Source organism: Sus scrofa, chromosome 2 (genome assembly GCF_000003025.6).
Source record: "Sus scrofa isolate TJ Tabasco breed Duroc chromosome 2, Sscrofa11.1, whole genome shotgun sequence".
NCBI classification, from domain to species: Eukaryota; Metazoa; Chordata; class Mammalia; order Artiodactyla; family Suidae; genus Sus; species Sus scrofa.
Window position 1 is genome coordinate 134,007,565 of NC_010444.4, and position 19,824 is coordinate 134,027,388.

Genomic DNA, 19,824 nt, shown 5'->3' on the forward strand with positions numbered 1-19,824 from the left:
GACAGACACACCCCAATAGTGACTATAATGCTGCAATTCCCTAATTATGGAAATTATTCTCTTCCCAAAACCCTTCTGTGTAATCCAAAAGCTCTGTTTCCTGTGTGGGGTATCAAAAGTTACAATCCTTTATTTTTCATTGGGCTAGGGATCCTCTCCTTCTCCCCACTTAGAGAGAAAATGACATCAAGGACTTGCTTTTGTTTGGAAGTATTTTAGATTCCCATTTTCATCATTAAAAACACATACTGAAAATTTGTAAAGTAATCAAAAGGGGATTGTTACAGTCTATAAAAGATACATGCTAGACGATATATTTTTTTGGACACCAGGACTGAAAACTAAGAAATTATCATTATGAAAATACGTTTAATTGAATTCTCTCTGACAAATTCAATGATAAAAGGACAGCTTTATGTGCCAGGCAAACATCTGGACCAGCAATGAACTGATTCTAGACTACTTTCTTGAAAAGACTACATTTTGCCAATTAGTATTATAAAACTCTGTAGCCTAAGATTAGGTATGTATAATTTACTTGGGGTAAGGCTTCTGAGAAAAATCAAATGCTACTCTAAACTTGGAAAAGCTTTGTTTAACTAAATTCTGGTATTAAAAATAACCCAATCAGAAAAAAGAAGAAAATACACAGTTAACTTAAACAGCATATATGAATTCAATGGCTTAAAGAAGCCTTATAAATCAATCAAGCCAGGGCCTGCAGTTTACAGACAAAGAAAATGAAGTACAGAATCATTAATTTATCATTTCTGAAAATCCTGGATAAAATAATGAGAACTAAATTTCTGCCACAGAAGAGACTGTATGGATGCAAAGGGTATTAAGAGAAATATACTCTAGTTCTCAGGAACAAAACCAACAAACTCAATTAGAAAAGAAGGGTGAGAGTATCTAAAAAATGCAGACTTTTCATATTAGTGGGTTCTTAACTCTAATCATCCATTAGAATCAGATGTTGAGTTTTTCATTTTTTGCTCCTCAAACATAGATGCCTAAGCCTTTCTCAAGGGTAAATCAAGCATCTTCAAGGGTAAAGTCCAGGTATCCAAAAATTTTTCTGGAAATTTCTCATGCATACTTAAGGATTACAATATATATAAATTTGGAGTTCCCATTTATAGTCAAAACTGACTCGTAAACAATTTAGATAGCAGAGCTATGCAATGTGACAACATATAAAGACAATCACAGTAGATGAAGATTCTCATACCTATAAATAATTCAAATTTAAGATTACTCTATCCTTCTCTTACACTGATCTTGGAGCCTGAACACTTTTCCTTCTAACTGAAAGGCTGTTCCTCCACCCCCTTGCCTGGGGGAACTCCTATTTATTGCTTAAGACACAATTAAAGTATCAACGCTCTGTAAAGCATTACTGACACCCTGCTCCTTGCCCAGGCTAAGTTAGGTGTCCTTTTTTCCAAACCTCTTTGCACAGGCCTATCACAGAACACATCTCACAGTGAACCATGACACATGATTTTCCTGGCTATTCTCTCAGTAGAATCTGTGCCCTTTAAGGATAGAATCTGGGCTTTTAATTTTTTTAATCCTCAATGTGATTCAATAAAACCCTGTTAGATGAATTCTGGAAGAGTACATATTTCAAAGAAATATATATAACACTGGTTCAGAATGCCTAAGCTTTCCTGGGCAAGAGGAAGCCTGACACCTTTAAACCCTAGCTAAGATTTAAATGTGTTTTTTTTCACTATGCTAGCAAAGCAGTCTGTTGAGCAATACTATTTTTCTTATATTCGCTAAGCCTAAGCCAGTGTGGCTTCATCCAGGCCATGGTCCACCAGGCACATGTAATATTAAACATGAAAAATTTTAAATCTAAAGTATTTATCTCTGTGCTGTTTCTACAATTCTCTTTTATGGTTAATATCAATACTAATAAACTGTGCACATAAAACTGGATGAGAAAGGCAAAGATAAAAAAGAAAACCAATGTCAGCTAATAATGATCTCATCAAAGACTGAGTTAATACATGAAACTATCATTACCAGAGCGTGCTATGCCACTGTCTCTGTCCTCATTCAGCTCTCTTCCAGGCATGTCCATTGGGTTGCTGTGAACTGTGAATCAAGACAAAACTGTGACTTATAAAATACAGTGCTATCAGGTAGATGTTCCTTTTAAATGGCAAACTAAATCATGCTCATCTCATTGCATTCCTTTATTTTTTTCAATTGCATGGCACAAACCCAACACCAAGAGCTATTATTCAGTTGAACAAGCTTTGACTTCTACCTGAAGGTTTTAAATATAATATGAAAATACTCTAGGTTATAATACCTAATGAAGCAGGGGTAACTACAATAAGTATTGTATAAGCATGTTCCATGATATAGGAAGATATTCATAACATCCTACTAAATGAAAAAAAAAAACAAAACGAAACTACTGACCAATGGAATGATGGTTGCCAGGGCTAAGTGACCAATATGTGACGGTTATATATTATTGAGCGTATATAAATGTAGTTTAAAATTTCTCTGTAATACAAATTTTAAGAAAACTTTGAACAGTATGATTCCAATTTTGCCTTGAAAAACAAAATAAAACAAGGAGATTATTTCCGGCTGACAAGATGGCTAACATACATATTTTGTCTATTTTTCATATTTTCCAAATTTTCTATAATACATATGAATTGTCTGTATCTTATATTTATAAGGAAAAGAAATATTAATTAGAAACAACTGCCTGGATGCAGAAGCATGAACAAACTCTACAATCATTTATTTAATGATATAAATAAACATACTCCTATATGCCTTTTATAGAATATAAAATGGTGCTTGTTCATCTAAATCTTAGCTCCAAGAGAAATCATTCTTATGGAATAGTGTAGATCAGAAATTTAACAATAATAATAAGGAGGCTATTTTCTGCAATTGATGAACTATGATACAAAATCTACTCAGCCATGGAAACAAGATAGTGCCAGCTTAGACATTCAACTGGTTTTGTAAGAAATAATGTTCATACTATATTTCGGCTTAGGATTCTAAAGTTAAAATTACTATTACATAGATAAGAAATGACAAACCGAAATTTCATGAAAATGTCAATTCCACTGATAACTTATTTCTGGAAATTTTAAGAACATATTCAGTAGAAAGATATTAAGTTCACATACTTCTTAAGCGCTGTTCTCTTAACTATAACTTTCCCAACTGCATTTCTCTACTCTCTTGTTTCCACAGCTTAACTATAGATTTAGCCGCTGGGGCACACCAACTAGTCTACCCACACAGCACATGGCAAACCTGCAAAGAAAGAGGCGCTCCTGATCAGGCGGAGCGGACCCTGTTCAGAGAATGCCCGCCTGGGGCTGCAGAACTGTGAAAGACCTACATGGCAAAAACGTAAAATACATATGAAAGAGGCCTGTTAGAGAAGCCACAATGCATCAGGAATAAAAGGCAGGCAAGCTAAGGCAGCACAAAAGCAGACCAACAGACAAGGATGGAAACCTTTAAAGTAAGTAAGAACAATTCAAGCTGGCTTCCCATTTTTGGTACAGGATGGTTTCCCTCTGGTCATGGCTTATGTCAAACATAACAATTTCATGCCTATTAACTGATAAGTCCATATATAATAATAAAAATAAGCTTCCACTATACAAGGCAAAAATTATTCTAAATGTTCAATCCTTTCTAATTTCCAACGTTTTTAAAGATTCAGAAAAACACAGTAATGTTATCCATATAATTTGACATTTGCCAAATAAATTTATTTTCTAAAAAGACAGTTTTAAGATTACAGTATTGTGCAACCGTAATAAGAAAACCACCTAAACGCTTAGCTGAAGAAACAGAATACAACATAAAACAAAGAGCAAATAAAGAAAAGGGCTCTACTGACAAATAAGTATGAAATTGGTTTTTCTAAAGTAGTAATGAATTACAAAGTAATGTAAAGAACCAAAGTTCCTAGACCAGGGATCAGCCACCATGGAAGCTGGAAAGCCAATGTAGCTTGCTTGTCAGGGCCAGTCTCCCAGCTGTCCCAGATAAGTTGCTGCCACATCCCTGACTGAGAAAAGATGAGTCTGAAGACCCAGAGAGGATACTATTACAGCCTGGAAGCAAGCACCTGAGTCACTTGTTAGTTATGCTTAGTTAAGATGGCCTAAATAGCTATCTAGGAGGTTTATCTAGGATAGAACAGAGGGCTTTTCTGTTTTAAAACGTGGCAAATTTATTTTCCAAATTGTGAAGAAATAGTTTTCTACTGTAAGAGTTTCTGTAATTATAGTGCATGTAGAGCAATCCTTCCGTGTTTCATTGTTCAGCTCTTTCTTCAATTTTTTCCTAGTTACCTCAAAACTTACCTGCTCTCTTTCAACTCCTTCCCTATCACCTCTTCCTGATTCTCAGTATATGACTCTGTCTCCCACCGTATGCATATGTATATGTGTGCACACACAAAGAATCACTACGGGAACTCTCCTCTTCCTACCATGCTATCGCCAGGCTGAATCAATTCTTACCTATCCCTGTCTTCTTCTTGCCTGAGCACTAAAAAGAGGTAACATTATTCAAGCATTTCTATGTGCAGGGACTTAGTGAAAAATTACCCCCCCCAAATTAATTTTTCTAAGGTTTTTGTCTTTCAAAAATCTTACTTTACCAGTATCACCTCTATCTCTAACCTTATCCTTTTTATAACCTCCTTTTCCATCAACATTTAAATACAGTCAAAACTCTTCTACCTTCTCCTCATACATATATAATCCTATATATAATTGGTTCAGTAGCTCTTAAAGCGTGGTCCAAGAACCCATGAAGGGTCCTGTAACCCTCTCAGCAGGTCCGTGAAGACATTCCTTTTCTGAATATACATCTATGTGAGAGTTGATTTTCTTAGCACACTTCAACCAAAACAACATATTACAAGAGACTGAATGCAGAAGCAGATATGAGAATCCAGCTGTTTTCTATTAAGCCAGACAATAAAAAGATATGCAAAAATGTAAAACAATGCCACTCTTCTAAGATTTTTTGTCCTGGAAAGTAGTTATTTCAAAACACATGTTTTTTAATATTAACATAAAAAGGGTTATTAATGTTATTTTTAATGAATTACTAAATATTTTTAAAAATACTCTGAATTTTAATTTCTAATACAGTATATACCAATAAACATAACCTACATACACAAAAGCTCTTTATGGTCAATAATTTCTATGTGTGTATGGGGTCCTGAGACCAAAAAGTTTGTGGACCACTGCTTACATCTTGGAAAAAAAGACTAACCTTTGAGTATTTTCTCAACAATGGCTTCTATTCTTCCTACTGAAACTGCTCGCATAGGCCTCCAAAAGCCTTCCTGTTGCTTAATGCACTCCATACTATTTTACATTACCTCATGCCATATTTGATGCTGACGATATTACACCTTGAACTTCTTCCCCTCAGTTATGATAACATGCTCTAAGCAGTCCCCCCCCTCAGCCCCCGCCTTAGTTCCCTTTATGGGCTTCTCCTCCCTATTCCTTCTTTAAGCCAGCATTCCCCAGGGGTCCATCCTCAATAATATTTCCTTTTCATTCATTCTTATGCATTGAATTATCATTTATATGCTAATAATTCTCAAATCTATGGTAGGAATAGCTAATACTCTAAAAAAGAATTGTGTTCTTCCTTTTATAATATAAAGTAGACTGTGGGAAGCAGTTGCTCAGTTAGGGACCAAATTTCCAAATCTCTTTACATATAGAGGTAAAGTTGTATGACTACCAGTGGAATGTGAACAAAAGTTGTATATTGGTTTTAAGTAGCGGTGGGTTCTGAGAGGAAGGTGCCTTCTCCATACTCAAGCCCTTTCCACTGGCTTGGTGTAGCTGAGCATAACGCTGGAGCGTACATGGTGAAAAGGTAGAACTTCAAGAAGGAAGGAGACTGAACCTTAAAAGCACTGCTTTGAAAAAAAAAATTGCTTATCAATAAGTAATACCCTTTTGGACTTTATATGAGTGATAAAAAAGCTCTACTGCTTTTTAAAATCATCATACATTCATTACTTTTAATGTTATATAGCAGCTACCACCAAAATACATCTCTCTCTCCAACCAACTATAATGGTTATCTTCACTTGGAGATCCTACCAATACTTCCAATTGAACATGCCTAACCTAAAATCATTTATTGCCAATTTCTTATGTTCCTTCCATGAATGGAACCAATATCCATGCAATTACACAACGAGATACCTAAGTGCTGCCCTTGATTCCTCCTTTCCCCTCACCTCTTCTAATTACCAAGTCCTGTCCAATCAAATTAAGAAAAAGTACAACTTCTATTTTTGTATAAAATACATGCCTGACACTGTAACTAGGCCATAGCAGGTACTTAATAAATGCTTGCTATTTGAATAATCATGAATTTAAAAAATAATAGAATGCTTTACTGTAAAGCAGAAAGAAAAAAATTGTTTTCTACTAATTTATATAACTGATATTTACTTATTAAAATTACAGATAAAATTTTTCACTAAACAGAGAATGCGCAAAATAGTCATACCATTCTAACTGCTGCTAGCTACTCTCTGACACACTACAGTTCTTTATGTACTGGAAATATGGTCAACAGTAATTTAGTTGATCTTTTTAAGATAAAACAAAGGACCAGACATTTTAGAAAGAGTGAAATTTGTTACTTTAACACAGGAATTCCCATTGTGGTTCAGTGGAAATGAACCCAACCAGTATCCATGAGGATGCGGGTTCAATCCCTGGCCCTGCTCAGTGGGTTAAGGATCTGGCTTTGCCATAAGCTGTGGTGTAGGTCACAGATGCAGCTTGCATCTGTATTGCTGTGGCTGTGGCATAGTCTGTCAGCTGCAGCTTTGACAACCCCTGGCTTGGGAATATCCGTTCCATGGGTGCAGCCCTAAAATTAAAAAAAAAAAAAAGAAAAAAATGTTGAATTTAAATAACAAAACAATATACTAACCAAATTATAAAAAAGTTGTTATTTTAATAAACCTTTTAAGGAACATCAAATTTGATTATTTGTTCATTTGAATTATAGGTCACAAAAATGAGCACCATATGAAAAATGCTTTTTTTTTTTTTGCTTTTTAGCCCCGTACCCACGGCATATGGAGGTTCCCAGGCTAGGGGCTGAACTGAAGCTACAGCCACCGGGCTACGCCACAGCCACAGCAACACCAGATCTGTGCCACATCTGCGACCTACACCACAGCTCTCAGCAACGTTGGATCCCTAACCCACTGAGGGAGGCCAAGGATTGAACCCACACCTCATGTTTCCTAGTCAGATTCATTTCTGCCGCACCCCAACGGGAACTCCCATTTAAAAATACTCTTATGGTTAGAGAAGAGAGAAGGGAAAAAGCATAATACTGTTCTCCCTCAGCTGAAATATTCAGAAGAAAGAGTAAGGGCTTTTTATATTATGAAAGTGATCTTCAAAGACGCATGAAAATTAAAAACAAAAAACAAATTAGATATTTCTTCAGCAGTTTTCTTTTATCAGATACATAATAAATGTATGAACAGGGAATTCTACTCAGTATTCCATAATAACCTATATGGGAAAGAAATCAGAAAATGAAAGCTTGTATGTATAAATGAATCACAATGCTATACACCTGAAATTAACACAACATTGTAAATCAACTATTCTCTAGTAATTTTTAAAATGTAAATCTGAAAAAATATGCATAAAATAATAAACTTTAATCATCAAGAATGAGAAGGAAACTCAATAGAGAATATTATAAAATCACTGTCATACGAAGAAATGACTGAAGAGTTTGCAGGCAAAAAATTCATGAGATATCAGAGAAAGACGTCAACACCTCAAGTAGTAACATTATTTTTTCTGAAAACAAACAAAAAAGTTCAAATATATGAAAATTATATTTTAAAAATAATACAAATTATTACACATGCTTGCAACTTAAACCTCTTTTCCACTTCTACTACTTGAAATTATTTAGTCTTCTAACAGATCCTTATTATTAAGAACATTTTTAAAACTTAAAAAAAATTTTACCTATATTGCCAAGCAGTCCATTAATAACTGTGTTGTTATCAGCCTTTAATGTACTGTTTTCCTGATTGATGAATTCAAGACTATCTTGCAGCCTAAGGGGGAAATGAAAAAAAACAAATTACAAGTTCATTTTATGCACTTAATTGTAATTCTTTGTATAATTCAATAAAAATTTAAGTCAAAACATTCTATTTTTAAGTGTAAAGTTTCTCTATTAGTACTATAAGCCAACTAATCGTTTAAATCAGGGGGTGGTGAACTACAGCTTGAGGGAGAAATTCAGACTACTATCTGCTTTTTTTGTAAATAAAGGTTTTACTGGAATGTAGCCATACTCAAGTGTCAACAGATGAATGGATAAAAATGACGGTATACATAGACAATGGAGTATTATTCAGCCATAGGGGAAAAAAACCCAGAAATCCACCTATCCTGTAACCACAAGGATGAACCTTCAGGGCATTATGCTAAGTGAAATAAGTCAGAGAAAGAAAGATAAATGTATGCTATCACTAATACATAGAAACTAAAGAAGCCAGACTCAGAGAAACAGCAGAGTGATGGTTACCAGGGACTAGGAATGAGAAAAATAGGGGCATAATGGTCAAAGGGTACGAACTCATTTTAAGATTAACAAGTTCTGGAGTTCCCGTCGTGGCGCAGTGGTTAACGAATCCGACTAGGAACCATGAGGTTGTGGGTTCGGTCCCTGCCCTTGCTCAGTGGGTTAACGATCCGGCGTTGCCGTGAGCTGTGGTGTAGGTTGCAGACGCGGCTCGGATCCCGCGTTGCTGTGGCTCTGGCGTAGGCCGGTGGCTATGGCTCCGATTTGACCCCTAGCCTGGGAACCTCCATATGCCCCGGGAGCGGCCCAAGAAATAGCAACAACAACAACAACAACAAAAAAAGACAAAAACAAAAAAAAAAAGATTAACAAGTTCTGGGTATCTAATGTACAACAAGCTAATTATAGGTAATAATACTGCATTATACACTGGAAGGTTGCTAAGACAGTAAATCTTAAAAATTATCACCACAAAAAAACAAATGGTAATTATGTGAAAGGGTGGCAGTGTTAGCTAAAGCTATGGTGGTAATCATTTTGCAATATATAAATGTATCAAATTAACATTTTGTACACTTTAAACTCACACAATGGTGAATGTCAATCATATCTCAATAAAGCGGGGGGAGGGGGCTGTGTGGAACCTGGCCTCCATACACTTCAAATTTAAGAGACAGTAGAAAATCCCAATTTATGCTGCAATCTTGAGAGCAGCCTGTTAGTTTCATCCTTTGCAAATCTTAAATAAATAATTCATTTCTCCCTCCATCTATAACTACTTACGTATTGAGACTTCCACAGATGCTGCTGCCAGTCCGTGCAGTAAAAACTTTGCTGAGCATAAGCTGTGGAGGGGAACTATGAAGAAAAAGAGAGAGACAGAGAGAGATCAAAACCAAATACAAAGGGGAGTTCCTGTCATGCCTCAGCGGTTAGTGAACCAAACTAGTATCCATGAGGATGGGGGTTCGATCCCTGACCTTGCTCAGTGGGTTTTGGTGTTGCCGTGAGCTGTGGTGCAGGCCAGCAGCTACAGCTCCAATTGGACCCCTAGCCTGGGAACCTCCATATGCCACAGGTGCAGCCCTTAAAAAAAAAAAAAAAAAAAAAGACAAAAAGACCAAAAAAAAAAAAAACAAAACCCAAGTACAAAGGAAAAGAATATTTTAAAAAATGTATATTATATACAAATGAATCACTCTGCTTTACAACAGAAATTAGCACGCTGTAAATCAACTACTGTTTATTTTCTATTTATTTTTTTGTCTTTTTTTTTTTTTTTTTTTTTTTTTTGCCATTTCTTGGGCCTCTCCCACGGCATATGGAGGTTCCCAGGCTAGGGGTTGAATCAAGAGCTGTAGCTGCCGGCCTACGCAAGAGCCACAGCAACGCGGAACACGAGCCGCGTCTGTGACCTACACCACAGCTCACGGCAACACCGGATCCTTAGCCCACTGAGCAAGGACAGGGATCAAACCCGCAACCTCATGGTTCCTAGTTGGATTTGTTAACCACTGAGCCATGACGGGAACTCCTCAACTACAGTTTAATAAAAAAAATTTTAAAAGCTAAACTAAAACACAAGGACCTTTTCAATTTATTACAGATAAAAATTTATAAGTCACAGAGATGTCACAGCATGGTTATAAGGCATGAAGTAGCATTAAATCCATAAAAATTCATAAACTGAGTATCTGACATGCTCAATCTGAGTGAAGACTACATGAAATTCTCCCATCTTTAAGAAACTATATATTTTAAAATGGATTCGTTAAGAAAAATCAGAAAATCCTTACCGGATCTGATGAATTTTTAAGGTGGATCCTTTGTAGCTCATTGCTACTGATCCAAACATCATCTCTCCAAGCATACTGGCATCAGAAGAGCACCGAGAACTCTAAACAATAAGTATAACATTAATAAAACTTTAGAATTTAAAATCAATTTCAAATATTGATTTTTAGTAAAAATTCCTTTGCTGTAGTTATTCTACATAACAGTTATTTTTATTTTCAGGGGAAAAACAGTTTTATTGAGATATAATTCATATATCATACATGTAAAATGTATAATTCAGTCAGTTTTGTATTCTCAGAGTTGTACATTCACATAAATGGAATCATAATATATGATCTTTTGTGACTGGCCTCTTAATAATGTTTTCAAGATTTATCCAGGTGCAGCATGTATCAATACTTCATTCCTTTTTGTTTGCTAAATAATAATCTATTGTATGGGTATACCAGGTTTTACTTAACCATTAAATCAACTGACGAGCACTTGGACTGTCTACTTTTTGGCTCTCATGAATAATGCTATTTACTCTTTTGGGCAACTCAGTCTGTTTTCCAAAGTGGCTGCACAATTTTATAGTCCCAGCAGCAGTGTGTAAGGGTTCCAGGTTCTTCACCAACATTTCCAATTATTTCCCTTTTTAATTACAGCCATTCCAATGGATGTGAATAGTATCTCTGGGTGGTTTTTATTTGCATTTCCCTGATGATTAATGCTGCTGAACATCTTTTTATGTGCTGACCATCCATCAGACTGATTTTTGCTTCTTACAAAAACTGCTGACCCATCCAAAACCATTTTCAAAACACAGTAAGTTTTCCAGTGCTGAGGCAATTGCTCTGATGTACTTTTCTTGGCTCTCTCTGTGAACTGCCATTCTCCATGTTCTGAGATCCTGCCGAGAGGCTTTACATACGGGTTTCACTTGGTTTGGGGCTGCCCATTGTTGAACTTCAGCTCAACTAAATACATGGAAACTTGCAAAATCTTTCAGAATAATGTTGTAGTTAAGCTCTGGCTAAGGCAAGTGTTTTTTCTAACTCCTTGAGCTGCATATTGCCTTGAGTAATCATCATTCGGATTGTATACTCTTCGGTGGCATTTTTGTTTCTTTTGAATTCTTCCCTTGCCCAGTCCTTCAGGTATCTGCGATCAGAATCATTTGGAACTTCCCGAATTGCTTGCAAAATCCTTCTGTAGAGGAGGAGAACTTGCTGCCTTCTCATGAACTGTTTTAGCGTTAGCGTCACTGGGGATAAGCGAGAAGTGGCCATGTCCTCCAGTTAGCTTGGTTCTCCCACATAACAGTTATTATTAAGATTCTATGTTGTACACACTGCCCTGCAGCTTAATTTTCTTTATTTCACGATGTCTTATAGACTTAACCATACTATTATATATAGATTCCTTCTAAGAGATGCGTAGTATTCTACTATATGAAAATACCACCGTTTATTAAGGCAGGTTCCCCTTGCTGACAGGCATTTAAGTCACCTCCTGTTTTTTTGCTATTACAAATAATGCTCAAGTGAACATTCTTTTTTTTTTTTTTTTTTTTTTTCTTTTTGCTATTTCTTGGGCCACTCCCGCAGCATATGGAGATTCCCAGGCTAGGGGTCCAGTCGGAGCTGTAGCCATCGGCCTACACCAGAGCCACAGCAACGCGGGATCCGAGCCGCGTCTGCAACCTACACCACAGCTCACGGCAACGCCGGATCGTTAACCCACTGAGCAAGGGCAGGGACCGAACCCACAACCTCATGGTTCCTAGTCGGATTCGTTAACCACTGCGCCACGACAGGAACTCCATCAAGTGAAAATTCTAAACCATATCTTAGGCATATGCAATGTTTCTCCAGGGCAGATAACAATAAAGAGAATTCACTGAATGTGCAAAACAGATTTTACAACTCCTATTGTGCAAAAAGAGTAACTTGACCATTTTCTTTTAAAGAACTTATTTTAAATATTAGAATGCCTTGTTTGCAAAGAACTCTGATTAAAACTTACTCCTTTCCATTATGCTGTAATTGTCCTCAGAGGAGTCAAAAAATTTAAAAATTGACTCATCTACTTGGTTACTTTTTTTTTTTTTTTGTCTTTTTTTGCCTTTTCTTGGGCCGCTCCTGCGGCATATGGAGGTTCCCAGACTAGGGGTCGAATCGCAGCTATAGCCACTGGTCTACACCTGAGCCACAGCAGCACAGGATCCGAGCCGCGTCTGCAACCTACACCACAGCTCACGGCAACGCTGGATCGTTAACCCACTGAGCAAGGGCAGGGATCGAACCTGCAACCTCATGGTTCCCAGTCAGATTCGTTAACCACTGCGCCACCACAGGAACTCCCTTGGTTACTATTTATATACTGCAGCAAATACTATTAGTAATCTACCAAATATCTTATTCTTGATCTTTTGAAGTTCAATCTGTTTTAGGGAAACAATGCGCCCAAGTGAAAAAAAAAACAAAAAAAAACTGCATTTCAGAGATGCCCTTGCAGACTTGAGATTTAGAGTTGATCTCTATACTCAAACAGTTAAACCAATGGTTGGAGTGGCGGCTTTCAGAACTACCCATTTACACACATTCAACACAGACCTAATGGAATATAAAGGGAGGTCACTGGAGATGGAGATGCCACATGAGGACCACAATGCAACAAGTACATTCATATTAACTCTAGCCAAGTAGAAAGATAAGGAAGCTTTGATCTCTGAGACCCATGTATATCATCCCCAGATGGCCTACCTCTAGGCTTATCATATGAAGAAAACAATCCCTTTCATTATACATAACTCTTTTATATTAGTTTTTTATATATTCATTTACATATTATTTTTCCTTCCTTGGTGCTGTAGTCTTAGTTTTGTTTTAATAAAGGCACAATGTTATCTTTTAAGAAAAATAATCACTTCTCATATACCCAGATTACTAAAGGAAGCATTCATCTATTCTTGGAATTTGGTTAAAACACAATTTTTATTTCTAGGCAGATAAGTTCAGGTATTAAAAACATTTTAGAAACAGAGCAGAATAATTTTTTTTTTTTTTTTTTTTTTTGTCTTTTTGCTATTTTTGGGCTGCTCACGTGGCATATGGAGGTTCTCAGGCTAGGGGTCGAATCAGAGCTGTAGCCACTGGCCTATGCGAGAGACACAGAAACTCAGGATCCCAGCCATGTCTACGACCTACATCACAGCTCACGGCAACACCGGATCCTTATCCCACTGAGCAAGGGTAGGGACCGAATCCACAACCTCATGGTTCCTAGTCGGGTTCGTTAACCACTGTGCCAGACGGGAACTCCAGAGCAGAATAATTTTTAAATCATAAAGTAGTTTGTTTTCCTTTTATGACCAATAATACAAATTTTACTTGGCAATCTAAATTGCTTCTGGATAACGACAGAAATGAGAATCTTTGCTTACAGGCTCTTTTTGTTACAATGTGTCTAATTACATTCTTATTTTAACTAAAAATATTATTTATTATATTAGGCAAACTATACAAACTTGAATGTCAAGACATTTACACATTTTAATACTACAAATAGATATGTTAACACCAGAGAGTTATCATGAATGTCACTGACATGTTACATATTCTAATGTGACATAATCTATACTGAAGGGTATAATTAAGAAAGTGCGGAGTTCCCATCGTGGCACAGTGGTTAACGAATCCGACTAGGAACCATGAGGCTGCGGGTTCAATCCCTGGCCTTGCTCAGTTGGTTTAGGGTCCGGTGTTGCCGTAAGCTGTGGTGTAGGTCGCAGACGCGGCTCGGATCCCGTGTTGCTGTGGCTCTGGCATAGGCCGACGGCTACAGCTCCGATTCGACCCCTAGCCTGGGAACCTCCATATGCTGCCGGAGCGGCCCAAGAAATGGCAAAAAAAAGAAAAAAAAAAAAAGAAAAAAAGAAAGTGCTATTATTTTTAATGCCTTTTTTTTTTTTTTTACAAGGACCTTATTTAAAAGGTCAATTTTTTGAAAGTTCTCATTGCTAGAAGCAATAATCCATAATACTGGATAAATCAAAGATACTGTTATAGTTACCTGAAATAACATTTTATAAAGCATAGCGAACTATATACTATAATAATTCAATGCCTTCTTGCTAAAAAAGAGTATTTCTAAAACCATAATTAACCTACTATTAGAGTATCTGGATATATGACCTAGGAATATGTATTTGCTAAAAAACCTTTAGGGATTTTAACCAAAATGAGAGTTATAATCACTCACTGCTTCAGGGTTTCTACAGTCTGGATCCATTTGCTAATACTCATATTTAACCACATAACATTAAGAAGACAATTTTGTACAACTGATTGAATTAGAAAACTTCCAAATTGGCGTTAAGCATGATGATGTTACATAGGACAGTACTATCAGGAACTTATTAGGGCTTCATGCCTCAGACAGATGAGAAATAGAGGAGGGTGAGGGGAATGACCCAGGACCTCCAAATATCAGGATTCATTTAACTTCAGAGCTCTTTCACATAGACTGTCACACTGAAACGGTATAAGGGTCAGCTTATAGCCAAACACAATTACCTTATTATAAATAAATTAAAAGACCTGGATTCTATTTTGGTACTGCTAAATATAAAATACTGTGATTCAATTATGCAAGTATGAATTACACAAATTCACATCAGGCGACATTTGCTTAGTATGAAACCAAGTACTAATCCTATGTAAAATGTAACACGTTTACAGAGAAGTTCTTATGTAGTTACTGATTTGCTTAATTTTTTATTTAATTTAATTTATTTTTGTATTTTTAGGCATGAGAAAGTTCCCCAGCTAGGGGTCGAATCAGAGCTGCAGCTGCCGGCCTACACCACAGCCACAGCCAACTCCAGGTCCAAGCCGCATCTGGAACCTATGCCACAGCTTGCAGCAATGAATTCTATATTTTAAAGATCCATAGTAGTTTTGAAAAAAGTTAATATTATATTTCTGATAACATATGCTTTAGCCACATTTTAATTTTATACTACAGCTGAAGAGTATTATTTTATATTTATCTTCATATTTCAATATTTTACAAGTATATAAAATAAGAATTTATTCTGGTAGCCAATGAAGAAGAGAAAATACCCCTGCTACCTGGCCCCAAAGCTCTCTGTACTTCCCCTATTCTTAGATTTATTGAAGTTCATAAACTTACTTGTTTAATTATCTGTCTCCCCAGCTACACTATAAGGCCCAGAAGGGTAACGGCTAGTCCCTGTTATATCGCCGGTCTCTAAGGTGGGACATAACCTACTGTAGGTACTCAAACTTGCAAATGAATAATTAAATAACATCAATGATCTTACCTGGTACTTAGGACACTGGTCTTTTGCATCAGAAGATGAAGTCATGGAACTATCTAAAGAGGAAGAACTGTCTCCTCCAGGTTTCAGTTGGCAACATTTCCCAAAGACTTTAACTTGAGCATCACTGCAGAGTTTCTGAAAGAGAGATTTATTCCCATTCACACTTTAACAGATGCTTCATCACATATAAATTATAGCATAAAAATTTTTGGAAAAACTAAGGATGAAATAATTTGAAATAATATAACCTTAATATAACGACTATTTGCATTCTTCTATTTTCTCCAATACTGTTTTCTATTCCTTGTCTCATAATTACAGTAATATTTGTGGGGAGATTTTTTTTTACTATACTTCTATCACTGAAATTATTAAATTATGGGAATTTTTCTGTATTACAATGATCTATACAATGTCCATTGTCAGGGAGTGAATAATACACTGCAGCAGTTTTCAAATTATCTGATCTCAAAATTTCTTTATGCTCTTAAAAATCATTTAGGACACCAAAGTCCTTTAGTTTATGTGAGTTACATGTATCAATATTTTCACATATTAGAAATTAAAAAGGAGAAATTTTAAAATATTTACTAATTTATTTACATCCATGACAAGCTAACATAAGAAACATTTTTTTCTGGAAAACAACTGAGGAAAGATGTAGGAATAGGAGAAGAAATGCAAATGAGACATATACTTCACTGTATAAATTTAATCTTTTAAAATGAGAATGTATCCATATATTTAACAGTTACATTTTTAGTAAGAGCTGAACTTAGAACCAGAAGGTTGTACTGTCTAGTATGGAAGAAGAATCTATTTTTTTCTTTATTCCTCTTTTTCTCCTCTCCTTCCCCAACAGGTTCTAGAGTGTTCACTGCTGACAACTACCAAAGCTGCACTCCACCAAGGTCTTCGATACTCCTAAAAGCATTGCAATGCTTTATCAGAGTTACGAGTACGTTCTTTCTTCCATCTAATAAACCTCAAGAAAGTTTTCTGATGAAAAGAATATGAATGAAATCACAAGTGTTTGAATATTAACTGTTTTATTTTTATTTTTAATTTAAAAAATTCATTTTTTATTTTGCTTTTTAGGGCAGCACTTGCGGCGCATGGAGGTTCCCAGGCTAGGAGTCTAATCGGAGCTACAGCCGCCGACCTACACCACAGCCACAGCAACGCCAGATCCAAGCCACGTCTGCGACCTACGCACACCACAGCCAGATCCAAGCCACGTCTGCGACCTACGCACACCACTGCCAGATCCTTAACCCACTGAGCGAGGCCAGGGATCAAACCCACAACCTCATGGTTCTTGGTCAGATTTGTTTCTGACACGCCACGATGGGAACTCCTGAATATTGTTTATAGTTGCCACTATTACCAAAGGCATTGTAAAAGAGAACATCTGATAATTCCAAAATTATTTCTAACCAAAAACATAAAGATAAGACATGAAGAAGTAAAAAGAAAAGGGCTTTAAAACTAAATAGATCTGAATTTAAATCCTGGCTCCTTGGGCAAGTTACTTGACCTCTCTAACCTGTGTTAATAGGGAAAATGAACCCTACCAAATAGGTAGGTTATTTGAGATACTTAAGAAGTATGTATGTATGTCTCTCATTATATATTTACATATTAATGCATTTTAAAAGTGCTCTAGACAGTGTCGACAACTACCATATGCTTACTGATTTGTAGTTATAAATATCTGAAAAAAGTTAAAGTAGGGGGCCAACATAATTAAATGCCTACTCTGGAATCAGGAACTTCTCACTAGATATTTCCATTTATATTATTTCATTTAAATACTAAAATTTTGGTATTTTTAGGATCAATATTCTTGGCCATGTTTAGTAACTTCACTACTTACTGATCATTAACAAAATGCTAGGCCTTAAGTATGTTTTTTATAAATACTTTTAGTATGTTTTCTATAAATATAAATAAGTAAAATGGTAGATATTATAGCTCAATTTTACTGATGACAAACGTGAAACCCAGAGAGGTTAGGTAACTTCACAAAGATTACAAGAGCTATTAAGTCTATAATATACTTAGAGTCAAAACCCAGTTGGCCTGACTTAACTTCTACTGCAAACCATCATTTTATCAGTCAACAAAAGTAAATGAATACTATGTGTACCAAGTATGGGAGAATAGAAGTGAATAAAAGTTCTTTTCCTGGAGTTCCCATTGTGGCACAATGGGATCGATCATCATTTTATCAGTCAACAAAAGTAACTGAATACTATGTATACCACGTATGAGAGAACAGAAGTAAATAAAAGTTCTTTTCCTGGAGTTCCCGTTGTGGTGCAATAGGATCAGCAGCATTGTCTCTGCAGCGCCAGGCTGTAGGTTTGATCTCTGGCCCAGGACAGTAGGTAGGTTAAAGGATCCAGCGCTGTCATAACCGTGGTCAAAACGGCGGCTCAGATCTGATCCCTGGTCTGGGAACTCCATATGCCCTGGGGCAGCCAAAAAGGGGAAAAAAAAGACAGAAGAAAAAAAAAAGGTCTTTTCCTTGTGGAACTAAGAATCTAACAAGAGAAAAGAGACTTAACAAATTGGCAGGAGTTCCCATTGTGGCTCAGTGGAAAGGAATCTGACTAGCATCCATGAGCATGCAGGTTTGACCCCTGGCCTTGCCCAGTGGGTTAAGGATCTGATGTTGCCTTGAGCTGTGGCGATGGCCGCAGACGCGGCTCGGATCTGGTGATGCTGTGGCTGTGGAGTAGGCTGGCGGCTATAGCTCCGACTTGACCCCTGGCCTAGGAACCGCCACATGCCATGGGTGCAGCCCTAAAAAGACAAAAACAAAACAAAACAAACAGACAAGTGCGTATAATTAAGCACACACTGCCAATATGGCTAACAAACGTAATAAAGGTAAATACTACATGTTATGTGAGTTAGCTGTTAACTCACACAGCATGTGGTATATGGTCAGGTACTATTCTGTTTTACATACATTTACTCTTTTATTCCTCACAACAGTTCTGTGAAGTGGTTACTATTATGATCCTCATTTTACAGATGAAGAGGTTAAGGAGCAATGATGTTTAAGTGAACTGCCCAAGAAAGCACCTGACTTAGTCTAGGCAGATCAAGGAAGGGACATTTAATCTGGGACTACAAAAACGCACAGGAATTGAGGTGAAAGAAGATGGGAAGGCTAGAAGACATTCCAGGGCAGTTCCCGTTGTGGTGCAGTGGCAACAAATCTGACTAGGAACCAATCATGAGGTTGCAGGTTTGGTCCCTGGCCTCACTCAGTGGCGTTGCCATGAACTGTGGTGTAGGCTGGCAGCTGTAGCTCCAATTCGATCCCTCGCCTGGGAACCTCCATATGCCACGGGTGCAGCTCTAAAAAAAGAGAAAAGAGAGAAAAGAAAAAAGAAAAAAAAGTAGACATCCCAGAATGAGGTAACTATAGGTCCAATTTCTAAATCAAGGAGCAATTTGCTAGAGGGTAGAAAATAACAAACATACATCAGTTCCGGGATTGAAGCATAATTTCTGCTCATGTGCTGTGCCATGGCCCCTCACTAGACCATCTACCAATGAAGTTGCTGCTGTTCGGTTTCAAAAAAGCCATGACTTCAGAATGGGAAAAAGAAAAGACACTGTACAGCTGGGGCGCTGGTGGGAGGAAGGGGTGTTGGGTATAAGAGTGTGCGTGTGTGTGTGTGTGTGTGTGTGTGTGTGTGTGTGTGTGAGAGAGAGAGCGAGAGAACTTTTATGTACACATCTATGCACAAAGTCTTACAGATCTAAAATTTTTCTACAGCAGAACAATCAAAGTCAGAACTGAAACACACATAAGACGCCTTTCCCAATGTTTAATGTGTATATGCAGCCTACATTAATCAGATCACATAAAGCTAGGAAGTTGTGATTAATCTTTGAGGAAGTGATCTCTTTCTTCTGATGTCAGCATTGCAATTTTTAAGATTAATATTTCTTTCTCATCCTGTACAGGGGGTCTCACTGACGAAAGGCTCATTCTGTACGAGATGAGCCTTTAAAAAAAATCTCAGATGAACTTTATAATTTTAACCTGTCAA

General features: G+C 36.8%; 1 protein-coding gene and 1 pseudogene across 3 annotated transcripts in view; both read right to left on the minus strand.

Moving 5' to 3' along the window:
* The window catches only part of FNIP1 (folliculin interacting protein 1), a 135,297-nt gene that overhangs the window by 49,453 nt on the left and 66,020 nt on the right, over positions 1-19,824 (minus strand). For 2 of the 3 annotated variants that reach the window (XM_021085414.1, XM_021085415.1), the window contains exons 3-8: positions 15,752-15,886; positions 10,422-10,522; positions 9,409-9,483; positions 8,061-8,152; positions 3,304-3,387; positions 2,035-2,106 (exon numbers count right to left, since the gene is read on the minus strand). In XM_021085414.1, the coding sequence (XP_020941073.1) occupies positions 2,035-2,106; positions 3,304-3,387; positions 8,061-8,152; positions 9,409-9,483; positions 10,422-10,522; positions 15,752-15,886 (559 nt within the window). The remainder of the gene's footprint in view (positions 1-2,034; positions 2,107-3,303; positions 3,388-8,060; positions 8,153-9,408; positions 9,484-10,421; positions 10,523-15,751; positions 15,887-19,824) is intronic. The other variant, XM_021085416.1, reaches the window with a different exon arrangement.
* Positions 10,529-11,992, minus strand: LOC100519891 (annotated as a pseudogene).